The 24,644-nt window shown below is 32.8% G+C and overlaps 1 protein-coding gene and 1 non-coding gene across 7 annotated transcripts in view; both read left to right on the top strand.

The window, feature by feature from the left end:
• LOC118191291 (uncharacterized) overlaps nucleotides 1-24,644 on the top strand; it is a 234,831-nt gene that overhangs the window by 180,920 nt on the left and 29,267 nt on the right. For 4 of the 6 annotated variants that reach the window (XM_085815704.1, XM_035362093.2, XM_035362092.2 and 1 more), the window contains 6 exons: nucleotides 638-766; nucleotides 860-1,750; nucleotides 5,450-5,508; nucleotides 5,664-5,743; nucleotides 19,487-19,730; nucleotides 23,748-23,969. In XM_085815704.1, the coding sequence (XP_085671830.1) occupies nucleotides 638-766; nucleotides 860-1,750; nucleotides 5,450-5,508; nucleotides 5,664-5,743; nucleotides 19,487-19,730; nucleotides 23,748-23,969 (1,625 nt within the window). The remainder of the gene's footprint in view (nucleotides 1-637; nucleotides 767-859; nucleotides 1,751-5,449; nucleotides 5,509-5,663; nucleotides 5,744-19,486; nucleotides 19,731-23,747; nucleotides 23,970-24,644) is intronic. The other 2 variants (XM_035362094.2, XM_035362095.2) reach the window with 2 other exon arrangements.
• Nucleotides 9,958-10,029, top strand: TRNAI-GAU (transfer RNA isoleucine (anticodon GAU)). The gene has a single exon. It is a non-coding gene; the product is annotated as a tRNA-Ile (tRNA).

Raw genomic sequence — 24,644 nt, 5'->3', positions numbered from 1 at the left:
ACAGTTTGAAAAGTTAACCGACATTTATAGGAGTCTGATGCAAAATGCCAAAACGAAAGTAATGGTTCTTCGGGACTCAAATACCTTTGGACTAAAAATGAAAAATGTGCGCCAACACTTGATGTTGCATGGAGAATTCTCAATGTATATTGCTAGCTGCTTTTAAATTTTTTTGTAATTTTTCTGTTAAATTGTATACGACATAACTGTGAAGAAAATTGTGCTTAATAATAAAGTCAAAATTTAAAAAAAAAAAAAAAAATTTAAAAATGAATTTGTAGGAGTGAGTGTAACAGCAGATTGGTAGACTGTAAGCTCACCGAGATCATGAAAAACTTTAAAAACCCTTTTGGATAACCGTTAAAATCTGAACCCTTTCATATTTTTGTTTTCTTTTTAAAAATATTTTTAAGTAAAATCTTTTCTGAGGTGCTAAACTGTAATCTAAAGTTTTCAGATTTCAATTTTGTTTTTTAGCTTCTCAGAAAAATGTTTAATTTTTTTCATTAAACATTGTTTTAGTTTGGTTAGTTGTAGTACTTTAATCTGCTATTATAGCTATATGTAATTAATGACTAAATGAAAATATTGGTTGTCTTTAAATATAGTTTTCTAAGAAGTTTATTTATATAAATAGGATACTTTGTCCACAGGATATGTTATTCCATACATATCTGAAATTTTAGATGAGGCTGCGTTAAGAATCTCTTGGGAAGAACACAGCAAAAATTGGAGAACAAGTTCTGTTTGTAATATATCAGGATCTGTTAGTAGCATTTTTCTCATCTTGAAAATTTGATATACATTCAGTGTATTTATTGTTTTATGTCTAATTAGTTATTGTTTCTTTTTGTTTTAGCTTTTAATAGGGATGCTGTATGTTGCAGAAGATGGAAATTTTCATGTTGTTGATAAAAGTTATTGTATGCAAATTGTATTCACAGGAAGTTGCGTCAGGTGTCGTGAAGCAAAAGACATACTTTGTGGCTTTGGTGAAAAGAACATTGCTTTTCTAACAGCATTTCAAAAATTTGATGTATTATTTGAAGAAATATTTTGCAAAAATGGACTTTTAAAAAAATATCAGTACTTAAAAACTCAATCTTGTCGTCTGTATCCTTTGGCTACTTTCTTCAAATCTGGTAATCACTTTTATCCTATAGAACCATCTATAAACTCCTTGTACACAAATTATCTCTTTAAAACAAATTATAACGTTATCAAAGCAGTAGATTCGATTGATTCAGTAAATGAAATATCAGGCAAAAGGACCCTAAAAACTTATGAAAGATCATTATCATATGATAATGCTGAAAGTAATTATCAGCGCTTTTTAATATTAAGTGCGTTATGGACTGTAAATTACAACTATGATATGTGTTGTGAATTTTTTGCATTATTTATGCCATCTGGTAATAGTTGCAGTTCTTTTGCATATGAAACTAAAAGTTCTGAAGATAATTTTCAGGATTTTTATGACGTAGATGATGACTTTGAGTTTGCTGATTTGGTAAACAAAATGGATAGTTTGCTTATAACAAATAAACGAAAATTATCAAAACTGTCTTTTGAAACTTCAAAAAATAGCTTATACTTGATGCCTGGACATATATATCAAATGAATTTTATGCGTAATTGTAGTAGAGGTAATGATGTGCATGCACCGAATGTTTACAAGAGCAACATGCATGATGTAATTTCTATTAAAATTAGTTCATCTGAACAAATTATCCATGATACAGAATGTCTGGTAAGTTTTGATACTTTATAATTTAAAAACAAATTTTGTATTTAGATTCCTTTTTTTTTTTTTTTTTTTTTTTTTTTTTTTGTGTGTGTGTGTGTGTGTGTGTGTGTTATATATTGCATATTGTAAGCAACAAATTTTAATATTTTATATAGATTCCCTGCATGGTATTAAAGATTTGTTACACAGATATCTATATAGAATAATGAATTAATTAATCTACTATTATAATTTAAATATTAATGGTATTTATTACAAGTTACGTTGATAATGCTTGCCAGAATGCATGTTCACATGTATAGCATGCGTTTGTATCCATAGGCATCTAGGAGTCAGGCATATAGTATTTTATGAATCATTGCTAGTACATTTGCATATTGTGGCAGTGGAAGCCTTCAATGTAACAAGCTGTCTTACAGATGCATGGCAGATAGTGCTGTGGAACAATGAAGATTGTCAGAATCGATGCAAGACAGTTGATTAATGCAGTTTGGTTCCAAGAGGGCAGTTCAGTAGCAAGCACAAGAATGGCTGTACTCCAAGACTGTTCTATAGTATATGTTAGACATGTTACAGAAGCTCTTCTGCAACATTTAGAACCTAAATTCAAGCAGAAGAATAACATTATTTTCAAGGTTTACAAATTGTCTGTGCTATCAATATTGTATACTGCATTAACTATCTAGAACTGTTATTTCACAATATAAATGCCAATAAAAAGTGAAAAAATATCATGTTAGTTGGAAGACAAATGAAGCAGAAGCAAAATAACAGCTGTTAAAAAAGAAAAAAAAAAAAAAAAAAATGGTAATTTTCTTCTCTCTTTCAGCAGTAAATTGCAAGCAGTTCAGTATAATTGCATACATCTTTAATTTTTTTACTGCTGTTAAGGCTCATCCATTTTAACACTTGGCTTGTTACCAGACCACATGAGTGAATATCTTACCTAATGTCTTCCCAATCATCTTAAAACTCATTGGTTCTGAAATGAATTGCAATTATTCTTTTTGTAACTGTTTAAGCATATCTTCTAACTCATGATCCTTACTAGCTGACTCTTAACATGTAAGAAATGAAACTGCACATTTTGAGAATATTACAAATATGCCAAGGGAAAGTAATCCTTTTTGCTAAGTTGGCTAGTGGTAAATATTCTAGCATTTTACTTCCTAAAAATTAGAAAAGCTCCACTCACCCTTAAACAGAAAAGGAGTTTCAGGAGATTGAGAAGATAAGATTGAGTCTATTGCTGTGAAGGAATTAAAGCCTTCTGTGTTACTATTACACAGGTATGTAAGCAACAATAAAATAACCACACTGTTAAAATGTGGGCTTATGCTAAGTCTAAAAATGTGAAATTTTGTCAGTTCCAAATATTTTGATCTCTCAAATTTGGCATCTTTTTTAGTGATATAGTAAAATGTGCATAAAACAACTGTAGTTCTAATCTATTTCCTGTTTTGAAATTTATCATAGTGCCACTGAAACCATTTTCTGCCCTCACTGAGGATTTGTAAAACATTTTCAATAAAAAAGGAAGAATAAAATATGTCTACTTTTGGGAGTATTCTTTATCTTTTATTTTTGTATATAATATTTATTGATTCACATCGTTTTTTCCTTTTTTGTTTGTCACATATTTCTTTCGATTTGTTTTATCTTGAGTCATATAGAAAAAAACTGTATTTTGATGCAATACTACTTGTAATTTAGTTTTGATTATGTTTCACTAGATTTAAAAGTAGGTAATGCTACAGTCAAAAGAAATAAATGGAAATTTCAAAATCTCATGATTCCCAAAGTACATGTATACCTAAAAGCCTTAGTTTACGATCATTTTGCCTTTATGCAAGCAACAACAACTAAGTAAACAATAGCACACTTATATGCAAAGTTCAGGAAGTGGAATAAATAAAAATGTTTCTTAACCCCCTTCCCTTTAAAATTTAGAAAAATTCAACATTCTTTAATCTGGGCATCAGATTCCTTCAAAAATGTGTAGTTATTTTTTTTTTTTTTTTTAACAGAATTTATGTTCATTTGAAGTCAAATTCTGTGTAATTTTAAGACTAATTTTGTTGAAACAGACTGATGGACGAGTGTAAGCACTTCCAAGATGTTAAGATTTGTGGGGTGCTGTGATTAGAACCTTCAGAAAATGATCTTAGAAGGAAGAAACGTGGAATTTCATGGAAAGGAGGAACTGACTACAGCTTATTGTGAGAACTTGATGAAAGCTATTCTTTTCTGGTAGAAGCTGCTGGCAGTGATACTGTGAAGGAACTTCTTGGTGATTTTGATGTTTAAAGAAATGTCTCAAGATATATGTAGAACATTAAATCTTACTGAAACCACTGGACTGTGTAAGCATGTCCTATTTTGAATACCTGTATAAACCTTCTATCAGTGCTCATAATGCCTCATTGTTGATAGTATAAATATCAAAGCTATGGATTCTTTTCATGGGAGAAAGTTTGTTTCACAAAATCTCATTTTCAGATGAATCAATTGATTAATACATATCAGTTAGCTGTAAGCGTACTAGCATCATGGAATCCTGTAGCTTCACAATAAAAGCAAGCTGATGATGGAAGGATAATGATTCAGTTTTGCTCAGAAACCTTCATTCAGTCATACCGTATGTGGAGAACTTTAATGTATTCCATCTACTTAAATATCAGCATGTGCATTGAGACCTGGAGATGTTGATTCTGCTAAGTAATATTTTATGCTGCAATGCTTGGTTTTTTCAAATGATCTATGGAATATGATGAAGAGTTCCTTGCTTGCTTGTTGTTCCCTCTAGTAAGCATCAGTTTAACTGAATTTCTGTAAAGGAAATATGATCTGAGTAGAAACAATGATCTGCAATATCTCAACTGTGCAATTTAAGAGTTAAAGGATCCACTAATTTTAAGGTGATCCATGAGTTTTGCAAGGTAAGCATAAAAATCTTGTTGAAACAATGACTCATTAAAATTTGTTGAAAATTAATATGGAGGATTAACATCATAAGTAGTCTGTTAACGATCATGAATATGCTTTTCAGTTTAAATAAACAATAAATTTGTTGAAATAATCTACTGTATGGTTAAGCTTAGTGCTGACTACTTTTGAATGCCATGAAGGGTATGAATCTGTTCACTGGAATTGGAACCTTTGAACTACTAGTCAGTGATATTACTGCTTGGACACTTAATGGTTTCTACTTCGGAGTAGGAAAGCCTTTCTGTAGGATTTAATAAGCAAAAATGGCTTATATTCATGTTAAATATGGGAAAAGTCATGAAAACATTCATGCAGCCAACCCATTAACTAACATTCAGACTCAGGTCAACTTACGTGTAACAGTTTTAGTTGCTTTATCACTGATGGTCCTTTATATGTTACATAATTTACAAAGAGCTTGTTTTTAGGTAATTTTAATATAAATTATTTAAAAAAGTTTGGGACTAACCAGAATATCAGCTTTATTTAATTAAATTATAAAGTAATAAGAATTGTAATTAGCAAATGAATTTGAATTTTATTATGTGCATTATGTAATGTATGTCATTTAATAATTACATAAATATTTAATACTTAAAATAATACCACATTTAGAGTTATTTAAATAATTTTAGGTGATTTTGAATGTGATGTATTAAGATTTATATGTATGTTTTAGCATTTCTCTCTCTCTCTCTCTTTTTTTTTTTCAAGGGGTATCATATAGATGAGGAAATTGAGTATTATTCCATTAATGATGTATTTTCTAAAAGGTAATATTAATCAGTAATAGTTATATATTATCTGAATGGTACTATTTTATTATTTTTATAATAAAAATAATTGTGTAAAATAATTGCAAAAATGTAGCTTATTATATATAAATTTGATTTGCACAAATCATTACATTTTTCTTTAAAATTTATAGGAATTTAACTAATTACTGTATTGTAAAAGCCATTATCATTGACAAATTTTTTGAAGAAAAGTATACAAAGTTACATCATGGTAAGTACTCTAAACTAAATTTCAATTTTAAAGTTGTATTTTTTGTAATATTTTGTAGAAAATATTAAATAAATGATTCACTATTCAGTATCTAAAATTATTTTTAGAATACTGTAATTTTTGCTCCTCATATGAGAATTTTTTTTAAAATAAAAATATGCCAGTGAATTAAGTACATAATTTATATTACATTGTCAGATTTTATCTTCAGATTTATTCTCAACTACAGAGCCAGTATAAAACAAAATTAAATGAGTTGTTTATTTGAATTCAGAGTCTTGATAATCATGGGAAACATAAACTTAAGCTTTCATAAACTGAGTGTCCCATAAATTTGAGTGGTTTTTAAAAATTATATAAAATGAGCAAAGTGATTCAGTAAGGTGATTAGTACCTAAAAATGGATTATCAGGGTTCGTACGGTCCTTAAGAGTCCTTAAAAGTCCTTAGATTTTTTGGAATCGATTTTTGGTCCTTAAAAGTCCTTAATTTTGGCCAAAATCAACAGAAGGTCCTTAATTTTAATCATCTGAAATTTCCGTCTGTTTTTACGACTGTCATTTTGAGTGTGAATTAGCATTTTGAGGAATATTTTTGGCGATTCACTGCCTTATATATGGTAATCTTTTGAATGGGTTCATGAGTTATAATTTGTTTCTATTTATAATATAAATGATGGGATACTCGAGTTTGTAAGCAAGAAATGAAACATAAACATTTCGAAATTCATTTTTTCTAGTAAAAAGCTAGCTCTTAAACAACTTTTTGCTTTTGGGGATGTGAATTCATTTATTAAACGGTTCTAAATTTGGCGACTTTTCAACATTTTGGCGATTTTAAGATTAGTTTATATAGAAACTTTTTAATTCCAAAATCTGAGAATTTTTCGACAATTTTTTTTTTAAAACATCGTAACATTGATAAATTTTATTAAAATAATGGTAATATATTGAAATTATATTTAAAAAATAACATTAAAATAAAACATTTTTATTTTCCACTGTCATATTATAAAGTTTTTTTTTGGCAACTTGTACAATATTTTAAATCTGAAAAATAAACAAGGTATAATACTATAAAGCATAATTTACGAAACAGCTCTTAGCAAAAGCAGCTATGTAATTAATTAAAAATGTCTTGTTTTTAATTTTTTCATAGTAAGAGTTTTTCCCATGTAATTGTCTCAGAATATTCAAATTTCTCAGAATGTGCATCAGTTTTCTCCATAAAATTAATTTTATACTTTTTCCCTCCTACTTTTCTCCAAAATATTTCTGGCTTTTTTTTCTGTTACAGAAATGGTATGGATAATTTTTCAGTAGGATTTTAGACATTGCAGCTTGGAAAGTTTAAAAGGATTTGAAGGCAAGATTTATAGACTCACGATTCTAGAAGATTCGAGAAATATGTGACAAAATGAAAAATGTCTCCATATTATCAACACGTAGTGGATGTATTTTACAGAAAGTTTGCAATGAATTTCTTAATTTTGGGAGAACATCTGGAAGAACAATGAAAACATAATATTTGAATGTATTACTTCTGATACTAGAATCTTAACATGTTTATCTTCTCTTTAGTTTCTTTACTTTTCACTAGACAGAAGCATGGAAAATATCAAAAATGCTTCTGATCTTATCACATAGGCAGGCATTATAGAAAGGGATTTTTTTATTAATAAAGAAATTGAAAATTTACAGTTTGAAAGATTCGTCTAATATTTCTTAATGCATCATACACATAGCTGGCACTAGGCATTTTCCCACCTTATGCAATCTCTGTGGATCCTAAATTCTGCTGCATACTGCCTTTCTAAATTCTGCTTCCAGTGCTTGCTCTAAATTCTAAAAGTTTTGCCATTTCTAGATTTTGTTCCGTGTGTCACTAAATTCTAGAAATTCTGCCACATCAGCTCTGTAACCATCCTTTACTATATATATTTCATATTGCTTCTGAATGTTCATATTACTAAAGAAATAAAATTAGCCGTTTTTTCTGTACATTCTAAATGCATTTAGTGTTTTTTAGAATAACGGAAATCCTTAATTAAATCCAAAAATTCTAAAATGAAAAGGAAACGTGTTGAAAAAAGGAACTGAGTACATAAAGGAAATTATTCTTCAAAAATATGTGCAGTTATTATTATGTAAATTACCCAATTGTTTATGATTTCAACCTTTACTATAATTTCCAATTTCTATTTCCACATATGATAGAGTTATTGAGCCAGATTAAATTACAATTAAATTGTATATCTTTGACCACTAGTCCACATTATTAGTTTGAATTTGACTGTTCTTGTTTAATTATGTCACCGTGAGCTGCAATTGATTTTGTTAGCATCAGAACATGCCTTTATGTTCTAAGTTCTTTTTAAATAAGAGGCTTATTTAAACCTTTGTCTGATATTGTAGTTAATTTCAGACATAGCGATAATATGCTTTACGTCTGTCGGGCGTTTTGGACTATTTAACTTTTACCAGATCAATTAAACCCTCATAGGTACATTATGGAGAGGTTGATAAGTTAGGAGATGAAGCATTCAGAAACTAGTGAGAGCATTGGTTTGCATATTGAGACAAATCTCTAATTGTTAGAAAAGATGCTTAAAAGAGAAGGAAATCAATATAAACATTCAAATAGGACCAACTATCATAAGTGTAAAATATTTAATGCTACTTGATAAATTGCATAGTTTATTTTATTCTCAAACTTATTAACAATTATGTTAATTAATTCATGTTTAGTAATAATGCGTACTACTTAGGGATCTATTTTATTTTTAGGATGGTATTACAAAAGTGAAATTCAGGCATAGATAATATCTTAAATTGAATTTATTCAGTTCACGTTTGCTCATAGGTCCTTAATTTTTTTCATTAATGGTCCTTAAAAGTACTTAAAAGTACTTAATTTCCGTGTGCAGAAATGTGTACGAACCCTGATTATTTTTAGGTGAAAATCGCACTTTAATTATTATTTAGAGGTGGATTATTTTTTAGTATAAGAATAAATTTCAGCCAAATTTTTACCAGTAGATGGCATTCTGCTGTTAGTATCACAAAAATGCTACACTTTTAATTGTACAGTCAAAAGTCGTTAATTTCGGACACCCATAATCCGGAATTATCTATAATCCGGACGTCAAAGCTAAAAACTTTCTGCGCATGCGCCGCGTTGACACATGCGCATAGGCGTTTATGCGTGCGTGTAAGACCTTTACGACTGCGCATATGCGTGTGTGCAAGAGCAGAATACGTTTTCGCGTGCACGTTTAATGTATAACGGACGGGTATAAGCTAAAATTATCTAATTATCTATTTCAGTTAATGTTGATGATCGCGTTGTTCCTTAATCTTCAAATTGGATGCGGCTTATTATTTTTTGCAGACTGTAAGAGCAATTTTATAAAAGTAAACTTGAACTTTCGATTATGTCAAATAGAATTTCCGATGATGGAGCTCCTAAAGGATCTACAAAACGAAAGTATGTTTCGATGTCCATCAAACAAAAAGTGGAATTGCTGCAAAAAATGGATAAAGACATGAGGAAGGTGACAGAGAGGTTAGTGAAAACGAAAAAATTTTGATTGACAAGGTAGGCGGTATTCTCGGCCCAGCAGTTACGGGACTTGAACAACGGAGCTTTGTAATTGAACAAGAAATTATGTCTGTTTATAGAATTAAAGAGAAAGTATTATCACATAAAATGAAGCAACTTAAACAACTTACATTGAAAGAAATGTTTAATAAAGTAAACAAATAAATATTAAGCTTTTTTTTTTTTTTTTTTTTGTAAATTTTGATACCCTTTAGATCATAATTGTTCTTTATTTCATAAATTACGGTTTCATATTTTTAATTTTAGAATTTCTGCATGCCATCTTACGAGATGTAAACTGATAATGTATAATCCGGAAAAATCGATAATCCGGAATTGCCGAAGTCCCGACGAGTCCGGATTAACGACTTTTGACAGTACTATAATGTACTCAAAAATGCAAATGTTAATAGGCTGTATTTTATATTTTGTATCATATTTTTACAATGGGATAGTGTAATCAGGTATTGAAAATAGTAACTAAAATGTGAACTTATTTCATGAATAAAATCAATGTTCCAGTATTTGCAGCAGCTTTCATTTATTTTTGGACTATTTCATTTTTGAAATACATTTGCATAGATTATAAGGTATTTCTCTCACTTCCATAGTGTGCCTTCGTGGTGTAACGGTAGCATGCTGGGCCGATATTCCAGAGGTCCGTGGTTCGATTCCCGGCGAAGGCAATTGCATTTTTTTCATCTGTTCTGCTTCAAATTAACCTAATGTCTCTACAAGTAACGCCTGAACTAAAAGGGTTGTGGATGATGATTCTCTGCACCCAGGATTTGGCGACTAGGTCCCCTAAAACACTAGTCGCCCTTTAAAAAGGGGAGTATATAAGGTATTTCTCCCACTTCACTAGCGTGCCTTCGTGGTGTAACAGTTGTAGCGATTTTAGAACAGTCAGGTTTTTATTTTGGGTAGCGTAAATAAAATAAAGGTAAGTGTTAAATTTCACAAATTGAATTTTAAGGTAAGTTCAACTGCTTATCATAACAAAGTAGTTTGCTTAGCAAAGTAGTCCGTTTACAATAGGAAACGATAATCACTTGAGTTCAAACAAAGTTCAAACAGAGATAGCGGAGAAAAAGTCCGGCTACGCTTCTTGAGAGTTTCTTTTTCCGCTCTTGACAGAGCTTAGTAGCGACTCGGGATGAGCCGTAAAATACACAAGAGAGAAAGGGGCTCTCTAAAACTTACTAGCGACTCGGGAAGAGCCGTAAAATACAAGAGAAAGGCTCTCTCTTCTCTACGCAACGACTGCGTATTCTGCAGACTAAAAATCTCTCTAATTATTTTCACTCACTGTTTTTATGTCCAGGTTTTCTGGGCGTGTCTTGTGCGTCTGCTGCAGTGATTCGCTAAACGTCTTTTTCGGAGCATCTTTCCATTGGTTAACAGGCGCTGATTTGTTCTCAGATACTGTCTTGACAGCCTGAGAAACTGAGATTTTCCGTGGGAAAATTCAGAACGTCTTTTTGGGAGGTCTATCTAAATTATTTCGAGAAACAGGCAGTTGGCGACAGTCTATCGCATACACACAATGGACACTCCACAACCCGTGAGAACTTGTATGAAAGTTTTCTCCTTTCGTAAAAACAATATGCTTTCCACATTTGTTGGGGGTCACGTTCGACCTCAAGAATTCGTAAGTGTCATCAGGGTGGTCATCTGGCGCCCATTTGAAGTCTCCTTTTCCCAGACTTCATGGGAGTCCGTGGGAAAATAGCTGACGACGTTACACGGTAGCACGCTGGGCCGGTATTCCAGAGGTCCGTGGTTCGATTCCCGGCGAAGGCGGTTGCATATTTTTCATCTTTCCTACTTCCAATTAGCCTAATGTCTCTACAAGATCTTGTACTAAATATTGAAATATAGACTTAATTTTTTTTGTAATATTTTATTTTTTCTCTATGTTAAGCCTTGCTTATTGTAAAATAAATATTTGTTGTACTAAAATAATTTGTTCAAAAAGTGCTAATCAGTAACTCTCATAGTAATTGGGACACTCCAAATTTTTGCTGAAACATTTGGGTAGACATTCATTCTTTATAATTTTTTATCTTAAATGAAAATACATCACAAAAATTGTCATCTGCATTTGAAAATTATTACTTGTTTAGCAAAATATGTTAATGCTTTCATATCTGAAGTGAGCATGCCAAGGAGTGACAAATTAACTGCCAGTTCTGTTAGAAATTTTTATAATTTATCTTTTTAAAGATGGTAAAAGTGTTTGAAATATCTAAAAAATTCTTGATGTAAAGTTTTCAACCATCTTTGATGTTACGAAACAACGGAAATTGCTTGGAACTGTTCAAAATGCACTGAAGCCTGGACAACATTCCAAGCTAATACCAAGGAACCAGATTTATTCTACAAAAAATCAAAGAAAAGCAAAAACTTGCATTGCAAAACATTGATCAAATTTAGAAGAACAGTTTGCAATTCAAGTTACCCCTAAAGGTTTTAGAAAAATCATTTTAAAGCTCGGGGATATTATGGACGATCAGCAAAAAAGGAAATTTTTAGTCAACGAGAAAACAAGGAAAATATGTCTGGAATTTGCAAAATTCATAGTAAGCAAAATTTTATTACTTTGGAACAATGTTATATTTGTAGAAAAGTCAAAATTTAATATATTTGTGTTTGACAGATGAATTAATCTCTGTGCAAAAGATGAATGATGAATTGAATTTGAAAAGACAGTTGCTAATATGTTATGCACAAGAGTAAAGGCATAATAGTTTTAAACAAGAAATTTAGTATTTATCAAAAGACGTATGAATTAGTACAAATATTTTTAATGATGATCAGAAAGAAATCATCTGCAAGAAAATGTGGAATGCAAAAAACATTCAAGTTATATCAGGATAACAATCCTAAACAGATAGCCCTAAATGTTCACTTACGGTAATTAATTATACAGTATCCTTACATCAAATAATATATTAATTATGAATCAAAACTTCTCCAGATAATTTTAAATCCTACCTAACATGCATGGAAATAGTAAGAGGAAAGAATAAGAAAACATTATACAGTCAAAAGTCGTTAATTCGGACACCCATAATCCGGACCTCAAAGCTAAAAACTTTCTGCGCATGCACCGAGTTGACACATGCGCATAGGCGTTTACGCGTGCGCGTAAAACCTTTACGACTGTGCATATGCGTGTGCACAAGCGCAGAATACATTTTTGCGTGCGCGTTTAATGTATAACGGATGGCATAAGCTAAAATTATCTAATTATCTATTTCAGTTAATGTTGATGATTGCGTTGTTCCTTAATCTTCGAATTGGATGCGGCTTATTATTTTTTGAAGACTTTAAGAGTAATGTTATAAAAGTAAACTTGAACTTTTGATTATGTCAAATAGAATTTCTGATGCTGGAGCTCCCAAAGGATCTACAAAAGGAAAGTATGTTTCTATGTCCATCAAACAAAAAGTGGAATTGCTGCAAAAAATGGATAAAGACATGGGGAAGGTGACAGAGAGGTTAGTGAAAACGAAAAAATTTCGATTGACAAGTTAGTCGGTATTCTCAGCACAGCAATTATGGGACTTGAACAGCGGAACTTTGTAACTGAACAAGAAATTATGTCTGTTTATAGACTTAAAGAGAAAGTATTATCACATAAAACAAAGCAACTTAAACAACTTACATTGAAAGAAATGTTTAATAAAGTAAACAAATAAATATTAATTTTTTTTTTCTAAGTTTTTATACCCTTTAGATCATAATTGTTCTTTATTTCATAAATTCCGGTTTCATATTTTTAATTTTAGAATTTCTGCTTGCCATCTTACGAGATTTAAACTGATGATCTATAATCCAGAATCGCTGAACTCCCAACGAGTCCGGATTAACGACTTTTGACTGTACTTCTTCAAAAGGTCTGCTAAAAGTAATTCTTACATAGGAATGGAACATTCTTACTCAAAAAAATTAGTCGAATGCTTGTCAAGTTGCATGAAAAGTGTAATTTTAGCTAAAGGATAGCCAACAAAATACTGAATGTCCCACTATTTTACTGTTTTTTTTCAAATGTGACTTCATTTTCAGAACTTTTCAATATATTATTATTATTATTATTATTATTTTTTTTTTTTTACTAAAAGCAGTTGGAATAAATTTTTTTTAAAACATCCAGATTTTAAAATAGGTGATCAATAGTATTTGTAAAAGAAACAGAAAATCATCTTGCTAATATTTAGTATATGATATTTGCAAATATGTCTGAAAGCAATTATGAGCCTTTGTAGACTGAAATCCTTATGCTAAAAAATGCCACTTCTGTAGCAAGTTTCTAAAAGTGAATACTTTAGAAACTTGTACTTCTACAATGTAGTATGCCAGTTTGATTTTACATGATTTTTTTGAAAAATATCCTGATTTATGAGATACCCTGATAAAAAAAAAAGTATTAAATAATTAATCAAAATGAATTTTTTGATTTTCGTTTAGTATATGGAACTTTTTATTGAACATTTTAAAAAGTTTATTCATTTATTTCTAAAATTTCAATGGCCATAATATTTTTGTTGGGAAAAAATTATCATCCACCTTCCTTGGCAGGCAACTACCATCTTACCTTCAAGATTAAAAAATTCAGTTTTGAAACTTCTTAAACAACCTTTGGTACTGATAATTACTGATAGTATCTGAGTATACCAATCAAGTGTTCTAAATTGTTTCTCCAGCATTTCAATGTAAATGAAACTCACAAATCAATATATGAGAAATATCCAACTTACCATATTGTGGCATTCTTACGGGTTCGTAGATTTGGACTGATTAACAACTATCACTTGATGATGAATGAAAATACAATTTATGAGCCAGTATTACTCAGGACAGCTCCAAAAACACATTTACAGTCGTCGAAAAACTTGGTTCGCTCGTTCTCGGAACTGTGGTGATGGCGATAAGGAGCGCGCCTTGCGCCCTCCGATAAGTGTGGCAACCCTAGAGGAGAAGTTTCTTACGAGTAGCGAGCAGAGTGAAAGAGGCAGGCTGTCGGGGAGTATGCACGATGTTCCTAAATAAAGCTTAACTTTTATTGTGCGCTATGTCTTGTTAATATTTATATCAATGCAGTAGAAACATAATCTGTGATATGGAACTCGAGGATTGGTGGTAAAACATAACAGGAAATCACCATAATGGTAACCCGGACTGTGTTAAATCGTATGAACAGTTCTCAAGCACTTTCAGTTTTGACTACAAGCCATCACTCAAGATCTCCAAACCAGAAGTAATGGATTACATCGGTTTTCGTCCTCCGAATCACAGATGAGTAGTAATTATAGATCATTTTATAATTCTGTTTTCTACTTATCATTTAATTTCATTTTCTTTAGTTAAATTTTTGCTTTTATTTTGGCTTAAAAACCTTGCACAATGTCTGATGTTCATGCCGTCCAAATTCCGGTTTATAACCGATCAGACCCATCTTTATGGTTTATTATGTGTGAAAGTACCTTTGCTCTTGCCACCCCCAAATCTATCACAGAATCCATTACTAAATATAATTATGTAGTTGCTCATCTTCCTCCAGATATTGCATCAATAGTACGGGATTTACTTATGAAACCAGACCCTATTGATCCATATGCAAAGCTTAAAACTGAGTTAATAAATCGTGCAGGAGAATCTTCTCAGCAAGAAATTCGCCAATTATTATCTGGAGAAGAATTAGGTTCTCGAAAACCTTCCGATTTGCTTAGAAATATGAAGCGTCGAGCAGAATCTTTAAATGTTCCTGATAACTTAACTTAATGTTAGAATTATTCCTTCAACGTTTGCCTTCGACTGTTCAGTCTATTTTGGCAGCGGTTTCCAATTTAACTGTAGATAAAGCTGCAGAAATTGCTGACAGAATTTTAGAAGTAAATCCAACCCCAGGGACTTGTGCCGTTTCTCGCACAGTCGATCAGTCTCTTGAGGATAAATTATTTAAACAAATAGAAAAATTAAACAAACGTATTGATCGCATTTCTCTTTCTCGTGGTCGCTCGCCAAATCGCGGAGATCGCAATAAGGAAAGAAGCAATTCCAAAAGGAGAGATTATTCTGTTTGCTGGTATCATAGACGTTTTGGGAAAAAGTGTAGAGATGACAAATGTACAAAACCTTGTTCATGGCAGGGAAACGAAACCAGCAAAGAATAGAGGCGACTTATTCTTTGCCTCAAGTTTCACGTCGCCTGTTCGTTCGTGACCGTAGAACAAACCTTTCATTCTTGGTCGATACCGGCTCTGACGTGTCCTTACTTCCAGCAAATAATTCTCAAAAACGGAATTCGTCCCAACAAACACTTTTCACTGCTAATTCTTCTACTATTCATGTTTATGGTCAAAAAACACTTTCTTTGGATTTCAAATTAAGACGACAGTTCACATGGACTTTTCTTATAGCAAATGTTAGTACACCCATTCTTGGAGCAGATTTTCTCCATTTCTTTGAATTGGTGCCTGATCTCAGAAACAAATGTCTCAAAGATTTAAAAACGCATTTTAAAACCGTCGGTTGCGTGAAAAATGCAAGCATTTATTCAGGGGCATTTGAGACCTTCGAGCAGCAATTATGCATTCCCACTTCACATGGTTCCAAAAAAGGGAAGTCTGGAATGGAGACCTGTGGGAGATTATCGAGCATTGAACGCTCAAACAATAAAAGACAAATATCCTATTCCATGCTTAGCCGATTTTACTGCTGCATTGCACGGTACTAAAATTTTTAGTCATGTCGACCTGATTAAGGCATACCATCAAATACCAATTAACCCAGCCGACATCCACAAAACCGCCATATGCACACCGTTCGGTTTATTCGAAAGTACCCGTATGCAATTCGGCTTATGCAATGCATCCGCGACTTTTCAACGTTTTATAGATGAAGTCACGCGGGATTTAGAAGGCGTTTACGCTTTTGTCGATGACTTGCTCATAGCCTCTAAAGATTCTGAGGAACATTGCAGGCATTTGAAAGCTTTATTTTCCAAACTTCAGGAATATGGACTTTGCATAAATGTTTCAAAATGCACCTTTGGTCAAACGTCTATTGATTTCTTAGGTTTTCACCTTAGTGAAAACGGAATTGAACCCCTTCCTGACAAAGTCAAATGTATTTTAAATTTTCCTCAACCTACCACTCTCACTCAGCTTCGCCGATTTTTAGGCATGTTTAACTTTTACAGATGTTTCATACCTAAAGCAGCACATATTCTTTCTCCTTTAATAAAATTGTTAGAAGGCTATATTAATAAAAAGAAATCTCGTTCTCGTGTTCAGGAGTCATCCCCACAATTAAATTGGAATGAGAATGCTGAACAAGCCTTTATTGCTGCCAAAAATGCCATTGCTCAAGCTACCCTTTTGCGACACCCTATTCCCGGAGCCCAGCTAAGCATCTGGGTAGATGCCTCAGACGTCGCAATAGGCGGCACACTTATGCAGTTGTCTCAACAAACATGGGAACCTATAGCATTTTTCTCTATGAAACTCAATAAAAGTCAACAGAAATGGTCCGCGTACGATAGGGAATTATTTTCAATTTATTCTGCAATTAAGAAATTCCGACACTTGTTAGAGGGCAGAAATTTTATAATTTATACGGATCAAAAACCGTTAATATACGCTTTTAAACAGAACCCTCATAAATGTTCACCTCGACAATTGCGCCATTTAGATTTTATTTCTCAGTACTCTACTGATATTAGGCACGTGCAAGGTTCAAAAAACGTCGTTGCTGACGCTTTTTCAAGAATCGAAATTGATTCCATAACAAAATCTCCATTTTTGGATTTTAAAAAATTTTCGGAAGCTCAACGGCATGATCCGGAGGTACAAGACCTTCTCAAAAACAACACATCATCTTTGAAACTGGAATTTAAACCGTGCCAATATTCTGATGGTAATATTCTTTGTGACATATCAACAGACATTCCTCGTCCATTTGTTCCGAATTCCTTTCGCAGACTCATCTTTAATCATCTGCATAATCTGTCACATCCAGGAATTGCAGCTACTACGAAGCTTATTTGTTCTCGTTATGTATGGCCCGATATGAAACGTCATATCAAAAATTGGGTGAAATCCTGTGAATCTTGCCAAAAATCGAAAATTACTAGGCATACTAAAGCAGCACTGGGCACATTCTCTCTTCCTGATGCACGTTTTTCAGAAATCCATATGGATATCGTCGGACCGTTACCTCCATCAGAAGGCAACGTGTACCTTTTGACTCTAATAGATAGATTCTCCAGATGGCCTGAAGCCATTCCCATCCCGGATATGAAAACGGAAACCATTTGCAGAGCCATCTTCAACTGTTGGATATCTCATTTTGGCTGCCCATCGATCATAACAACAGACCAAGGTTCTCAAATGAGATCCGCACTTTTTGCAGAATTTACGCGCATTTTGGGTACGAACAGAATCACAACAACAGCCTATCATCCAATGTCCATCGGCATTGTTGAACGATTTCATTGACATTTAAAATCTTCTCTCAAGGCTCATGAGACCAATAACTGGAATGAAACACTACCAGTTGTTATGCTTGGTATTCGGACAGCCGTAAAGGAAGATCTACAGTCATCTTGTGCTGAACTGGTGTACGGCACAACTCTCAAGCTGCCTAGTGATATGATAACGTCATCTAAGATATCTCCGTATGACACACAATTTATCACGAATCTTCGGCATAGAATGCAACAATTGAATCAAATAGCAACATCTGCACATTGCCAAGAAAAATGTTACGTAAGTGCTACCTTAAAGTCGTGTACGCATGTATACTTACGTGTCGATCGAGTAAAGCCACCTCTGTGCCAACCATATACAGGTCCGCATAAAGTCCTTTCTAGAACGGACAAAACTTTCACAATTGATATTAACGGTCTGAAATCTACTGTGTCTATAGACCGTGTGAAACCAGCCTATTTGCTTTCGGACTCTAATTTGCCTGAACTGAAAACAAATAAAAACTTAAAGACAGTTCAGCAGAATAAATCTGCAAACAAACTTTCTAATACACAAACTGTCACCAGATCGGGAAGACATGTTCACTTCCCTAAGAAACTTGCTTCTTACATAACAATTTAAAACATTTTTTTTTAAATTCATATCTTAACATATTTCTTGTTATTTCATGTTTATTATATGTGTCAATACCTTGTTATATATTGAATTGCATTTTAATCTTTTCTAATTTTATATTCTAATTTTGTAATCATGTAAAAAATACCCGACAGTACGGATCCTTTGAGATAATTTCATAACCTATGTCGTTCCTTTGAATAGCCATTAAAGGAACTGGGGGGAAACTCTGTGGTGATGGCGATAAGGAGCGTGCCTTGCGCCCTCCGATAAGTGTGGCAACCCTAGAGGAGAAGTTTCTTACGAGTAGCGAGCAGAGCGAAAGAGGCAGGCTGTCGGGGAGTATGCACGATGTTCCTAAATAAAGCTTAACTTTTATTGTGCGCTATGTCTTGTTAATATTTATATCAATGCAGTAGAAACATAATCTGTGATATGGAACTCGAGGATTGGTGGTAAAACATAGTGGGAAATCACCATAGAACTCAATATACTCTCAAGACTCTCCACACTATGACTCGCAGTACACTTGATAGCCTCAATGATACACTAATGAGACTAATACACTAGACTGCTACTCCACTTACAAGCAGGGTTTTAGATAGCATTTGGCTTACCTTCAAGAACATTCTGGGCCAAACTGGTAAGAATTCCTTCTAGAATGGTGTCCATCCATTTATGGCATGTCGCCAAATGGGCAATTTTGCCCCAAATATGGCAACCTCGCCTTTCTCTGCAATTTTCTGGCAACTCTAAACTTGCTTTGGGGGGGGGATTCATTTTATTTAATTAAAATGCATTTCATTTTATTACTTCATCAAAGCTGAATTTTAGTTAAATTCAAGGTTAATGGTTGGTATATTTTCAAATTTTAAATTATTCTGGATTTTTTTCATTAAATCGTAATTCTTATTATTTAGATGGTTATTAATAATCATAAGTGATTTTATTTTCATGAATTTTAAAAATATTTCAGTTTATTTTTGTGGCTAATTTTTTATTGGAAAAAATTTAGTTACTGTGTTTATTTCAGGTCACTCTCAGTTAACTTTGAAAACTACTCTGTGCTTGAAATTAGCTGATTCATTTTATGAAAATCCTATACATGCATATGTTCCATATCATCACAACATATTAGGATTGTTACCCGGTGTAAAAGTAAAACTGTATGGATTCCTCTGCTGTTGTTCTAAAAAGGGCTTTCTATATCTTAGAGCATCTACTATGTTTGGTATTCAAGTTGAAAATTCAGGGACATTGACTGAAATTACAACAAGGTATGATGTTAATATTTTTATTAATCATAGTTTGTTTGTAAATATTTCTAAATCTCAAAAGTAAACTTTCATATATGTGAATTTTATTATTGTCATAAATTATCTTTTGTTAAATAAATAAAAAAGCTTTACCGTAAAAGTTTAATTACTTGTAAATATTATTGCAAAATTGTTGCCTTTAATTTTTTAATTATATGTAAGTCATTCAGTGTTTTGTTCATCTTCTACTTTATTGTGTGTGTTGCTAAATGCAAGAATGGTAGAAGTCAAAGTAATATAACCTTTAAAAACACTGTAAATGTTTAACCCTTCATTCGACCAAGTTGTATGTATAAGTTCAAAAATATTTGTCATGATATATTTAAGTACACAGATATACATGGTGTTCGGGATAAATTTGACAGTTTCGTAAGGAAAAAGAAAATCCGCTTGTATGAGTAGTAGTGAAAGTCTTTATTAAGTGCAAGCTTCATTTCATAGTAGAGGCTGCAACATTCATTTCACGTGACAAAGCCCGAATTCCAATGTCAGGGTTCTTCAACACCTGCTCCTGCAGATTTGCGAGGAGTTCTGCTGTACGAACGCCATCAGATCATCTGCTAGGGATCTTTCTTCTTGCTACATCCTCGTAGTCACCATTGCAAGTCTCTAGTTCATGCCTGATTGTTTTTACTGTGTTCAGGGAACATTGGGCAGTAATCATAATATCCTTATTTTGATGGCCGGCACGAATCATCATGATGCAAGTTATTCTCTTCCATGATTCAGGTGGGTTCCAGTCATCCATCCTTTCTGACATCTTGTATATGAATGAAGAAGGGTCCAAACTTTTAAATGACGAGTAGTGTGTGTCAATACCTCCAAACTACGGAAAAATATAATCAATTATAAATATGTCAAATTTATCCCGAACACCCTCTACATCTTGAAAATGGGAGAGTTATTTTTGAATTATAATCAAGAAAATATCATTATTTGTATTTTTATCATATTTTAGAAGTTTAGAGTTTTGAGGTTAAATTGTTGGCTTGAAGGATTAATGTTTATGTGATCATTAGGAAACCAATCTGTGCTTGTTAACTGACATCTTATGCTATTATGCATTAAATTACAACAGAGTCCCCTCAACGCTTTTGTTAGTCAACATCTCCAAGAATTTATCAACCCATTTTGTTGTACTACATAAATATGATAATACAAAAGAAAACACTGATGTGATTTTTAGATATTTTACAGTGTTTAATATCTTTTAGATTACATGTTTCTAATTGGATGCATTATAATAAAACTTTTCATAAAATTGATTGACACTGTTCATTTGGCAGGTGTTTTTGATAACTCTTGGCAAGATGAATAATGTTTGTTTCAAAGTTAATGAGCTTAAGCCTTAAATGTCCAAAGTATTCTGCATTTTATTTTTTATGTTTTGACAAGATGAAATTAATATGGTTAACACCACTTCTACAATGGAAATATAAGCAAAAATGAAAGTTCTGCTTCAGAAAGTTTGTGTATTTTTTTACAACTTTCATATTCATCCAAAACTAACTAAGTCAATTTTTTTAAAAAAAAATCATAATTTTAATATCAGTTAACTATTCTATAAATTCATCTTGTGAGTTATATTTGATATTTTCAATTTCTATTGAAATTGGTCTAGAATGTGTCTAAATTCTAAAAGTGCAATTTAAAATCTTTGTTTAGTTTTTGAAGATACCTGTATATTTCCAAATCTTCATCTTGTATTTCCAATTGCTGAAAATCTCACAACAATGAAGATTTAAACACATCAACTTGGAATTCTTAAAGAATTCTCCAAGATTAAATAATTAAATAATTCAAGAGAATAACTGTGATACTTTACCTTGTAAACAAATCAGGATTGTAAATTTTAAAGACTTAATAAAGGGTACTTTTAATCCTTCTCTTGTGCAGTCACTACTATTCCAGTTTTCACACAAAAGTGAATCTACTAAACTCTACAAAGTTTATGGAACTCAGTAGCCATTTTCTGTGGATATGATGAACTGTGGTGCATGAAACACCTTTTGTTTTAGAAATTATGCATCAGGTGGGTGCCAAAGAACTATACACCCAAAAAGCAAAGGAAACACATGGAAGCAGCATTGACTTTTCTTCACGAAGGCGGCAAGTACCTCAACACTATCATTATAGGTGATGAGACATGGTTTCTCATTTTACTCCTGAAACCAAGCAGCAGTCGATGCATTGGTGCCAAAATGGATTTCTGTGCTGGACTGAATTCAAGCAGACCATATCCACATGGAAACCAATGTGTACAGCCTTCTGGGACAGGAAAGGCATTCTGCATGTTGAGTTTGTGCTGAGGGATGCTATGGTTTATACTGACCATTATTTCACAACACTTGAGAACTTGCAACCAGCTATCCAGAAGAAGAGGCTTGGGATGCTGAGTGTTGGTGTTGTATTGCTCCACAACACTGCTCACCGGCATGTGGTGAATTCCACAAAAAATCTGCTGTAGAAGTTTAGCTGGAACGTGTTTGGCCATTCACCCTATAGTCCTGAACTCGCTCCCACTGGCTTCCACCTCTTCTTGTACATGAAGACATTCCTGTTCAGTCATCATTTTCCCACGGACAAAGATGTGGAGACAACTGTGGCATACTGCCTCCATTCTCAGGTGGCAGACTTTTATTGGATTACAAAAACTTATTCCACAGTATGAGAAGTGTTACACTTCCAATGGTTCTTATGTTGAGAATTAGCTGAAATATTTTTGTACCTTTTGTAATAAATCTTTCCTGGTAATTATATTTTGATTCTTTTTATGGGGTGTGGGAAACATACTTTCTGGGTGACCCTCATAAGATATGTTGGTTAGGATCTCATTGTCAGGGAGATATGGAATCGATGGCTACAGAAGAGCCATACTGAAAACATGCATAATCTCAGTAGCCCAGGCCACTAACACTTGAGAAGACAAACATGTTCTTCACTTTTTAGGATTGTACAGCCACATCACATACCTCGTGTCAGGAAGTTGGCTCATGTGCAGGATCACAAGTGTTCACAGGAGCAGCACAATGACATCTGCAGCACTGCAGACTGTCAGCAGAGTGACCATTGTTACAGTTTTCCTTGACACTGCAGCAAAAAAAAAAAAAAAAAAAAAAAAGTGTGGTTGCAGTGGTGCGATGACAACATGGAAGACAGGAGTGGCAACCTGTCATCTTTTCAGGTGAATCCTGGTTCTGCATACAGCATTATGATGAATGTATCTGTGTATAGAGGCACAGAAGAGAATGAATCTTGCTAGCTTGCATTTATTGTCATATGTGCCCAACCCTAGCATGCTAGTATGGGGTGACACTTGGATACATATTCTGGTCATTTCCTACTTGCATATCTTCAAAATGTTGACAGCTGCCATTACATTTCTGAAGTGTTAAGGCTGTGCCCTATCTTTGAGGCTTGCATGACAGCATCTTTCAACTGGATAATTTACAATCACATGTTGTCTGTGCTATCCTGATCTTTTCCTCAATACAGAGGGTGTTTAACTGTTGCCCTGGCTAGTACATTCATTAGATCTTTCACCTGGGACCTGCACACCACCACTCCTCAGCCACTACTGTTGACGAATTTTGGCAAAGAGTTGAAGCCACATGGAATATCCGACATCCAAGCTCGGTTCAATTTAATGCCCAGCCAGATTACAGCTGTTATTGCTGTGCAGCTCTGTGTACTAAATTCTGCAAACCACCTTCAAATTTAACCATGTCTTCCTTCCATTACACTATATATGCATAGTAAATAAGATCCTGTTATTTGATTTCCTTTCTTTTGTATCAGTTTTAATAGCCATCAGTATCAATTATTTTTTCATTAATAGTGATTTAAAATTAACATTTTTAAAAATGATATTTGGCTTTAGTTACTGAAATGTTTTTCCTTCTAATTTTATTCATAATAATGTAGATAATTCTTTGCCATGTTACATTTTATAAACCATACTAAAAATCTCTTTTGCAGTTTTGATTCAAGCAACTGGAACCAGATGAAGAGTATTTCTAATGGAGAAATTATTATTATGGATTTACTAGGCAAAGTGGTTTTAGATGGTGCCTTTAGATGCTTATGTTTTATTTTGAAGATTATTTCAGCAGAAATTATATTATCGTGTGCAAAGTGCTCAAGAAACTCCAGGGAAAACTGTACATGCTGGGCTCCTTATGTATTGAAGACTAGAGTTAGGTATAATTAAATTAATAAATATAAGACTTTAAATGTGGTAGATTTTAAATACTCCATGGTTACATAATTTGATAATTAAACATCTAGACTGATTTTATTGTAGCCAAGATGAGAGCTCCATTGGTCAAATAATGTATGTCATTTAAATGACCAACCTTTGTTTATAACATGAAAAACATTGCAATACTGCCCATTAAGCATAATAGAAAATGTGGCAGGAGTTTGCTTAGTTAGTGGGAGAACATTGCTATAAATGCAGTACCAAAAAAAGAATGAACATTAAATTGTGTTTTAAATTTGCAAAAGGAAATACTGAGGTTGTTGAATTAATGAGACAACTATACGGGGATATTTACTCACCATAGATATTCAGGTGGTATGTATGATTCCCAAATGGATCTCTTGATTCTGTTTTAATGAGGAAATTGCTGCAAAAGTTAGAAAATAGTTGCTAAAATGTCACTGCTTGACTGTTAAAATGATGGCAGATAAATCTGCTGCTAGTCAGGAGACATTTTATTAAATTCTAATGGAAGATTTGGACTAGAAAAATTTGCTAGTTTGCAATATATTCTTTACTGTGAATTTATTTATATATTTTGAATGCTTATGAACTACAGGACAAGTTATGGGTCTTATTAATTCTGTCAGACAGATTATGAATGCATTTTTGAT

Source organism: Stegodyphus dumicola, chromosome 4, assembly GCF_044657685.1.
Source record: "Stegodyphus dumicola isolate Sdum_Otavi_A_Nest chromosome 4, ASM4465768v1".
In the NCBI taxonomy this organism is placed as follows: domain Eukaryota; kingdom Metazoa; phylum Arthropoda; class Arachnida; order Araneae; family Eresidae; genus Stegodyphus; species Stegodyphus dumicola.
The sequence above is the reverse complement of the archived record's forward strand: the minus strand, read 5'-3'. Positions and strand labels throughout refer to the sequence as shown.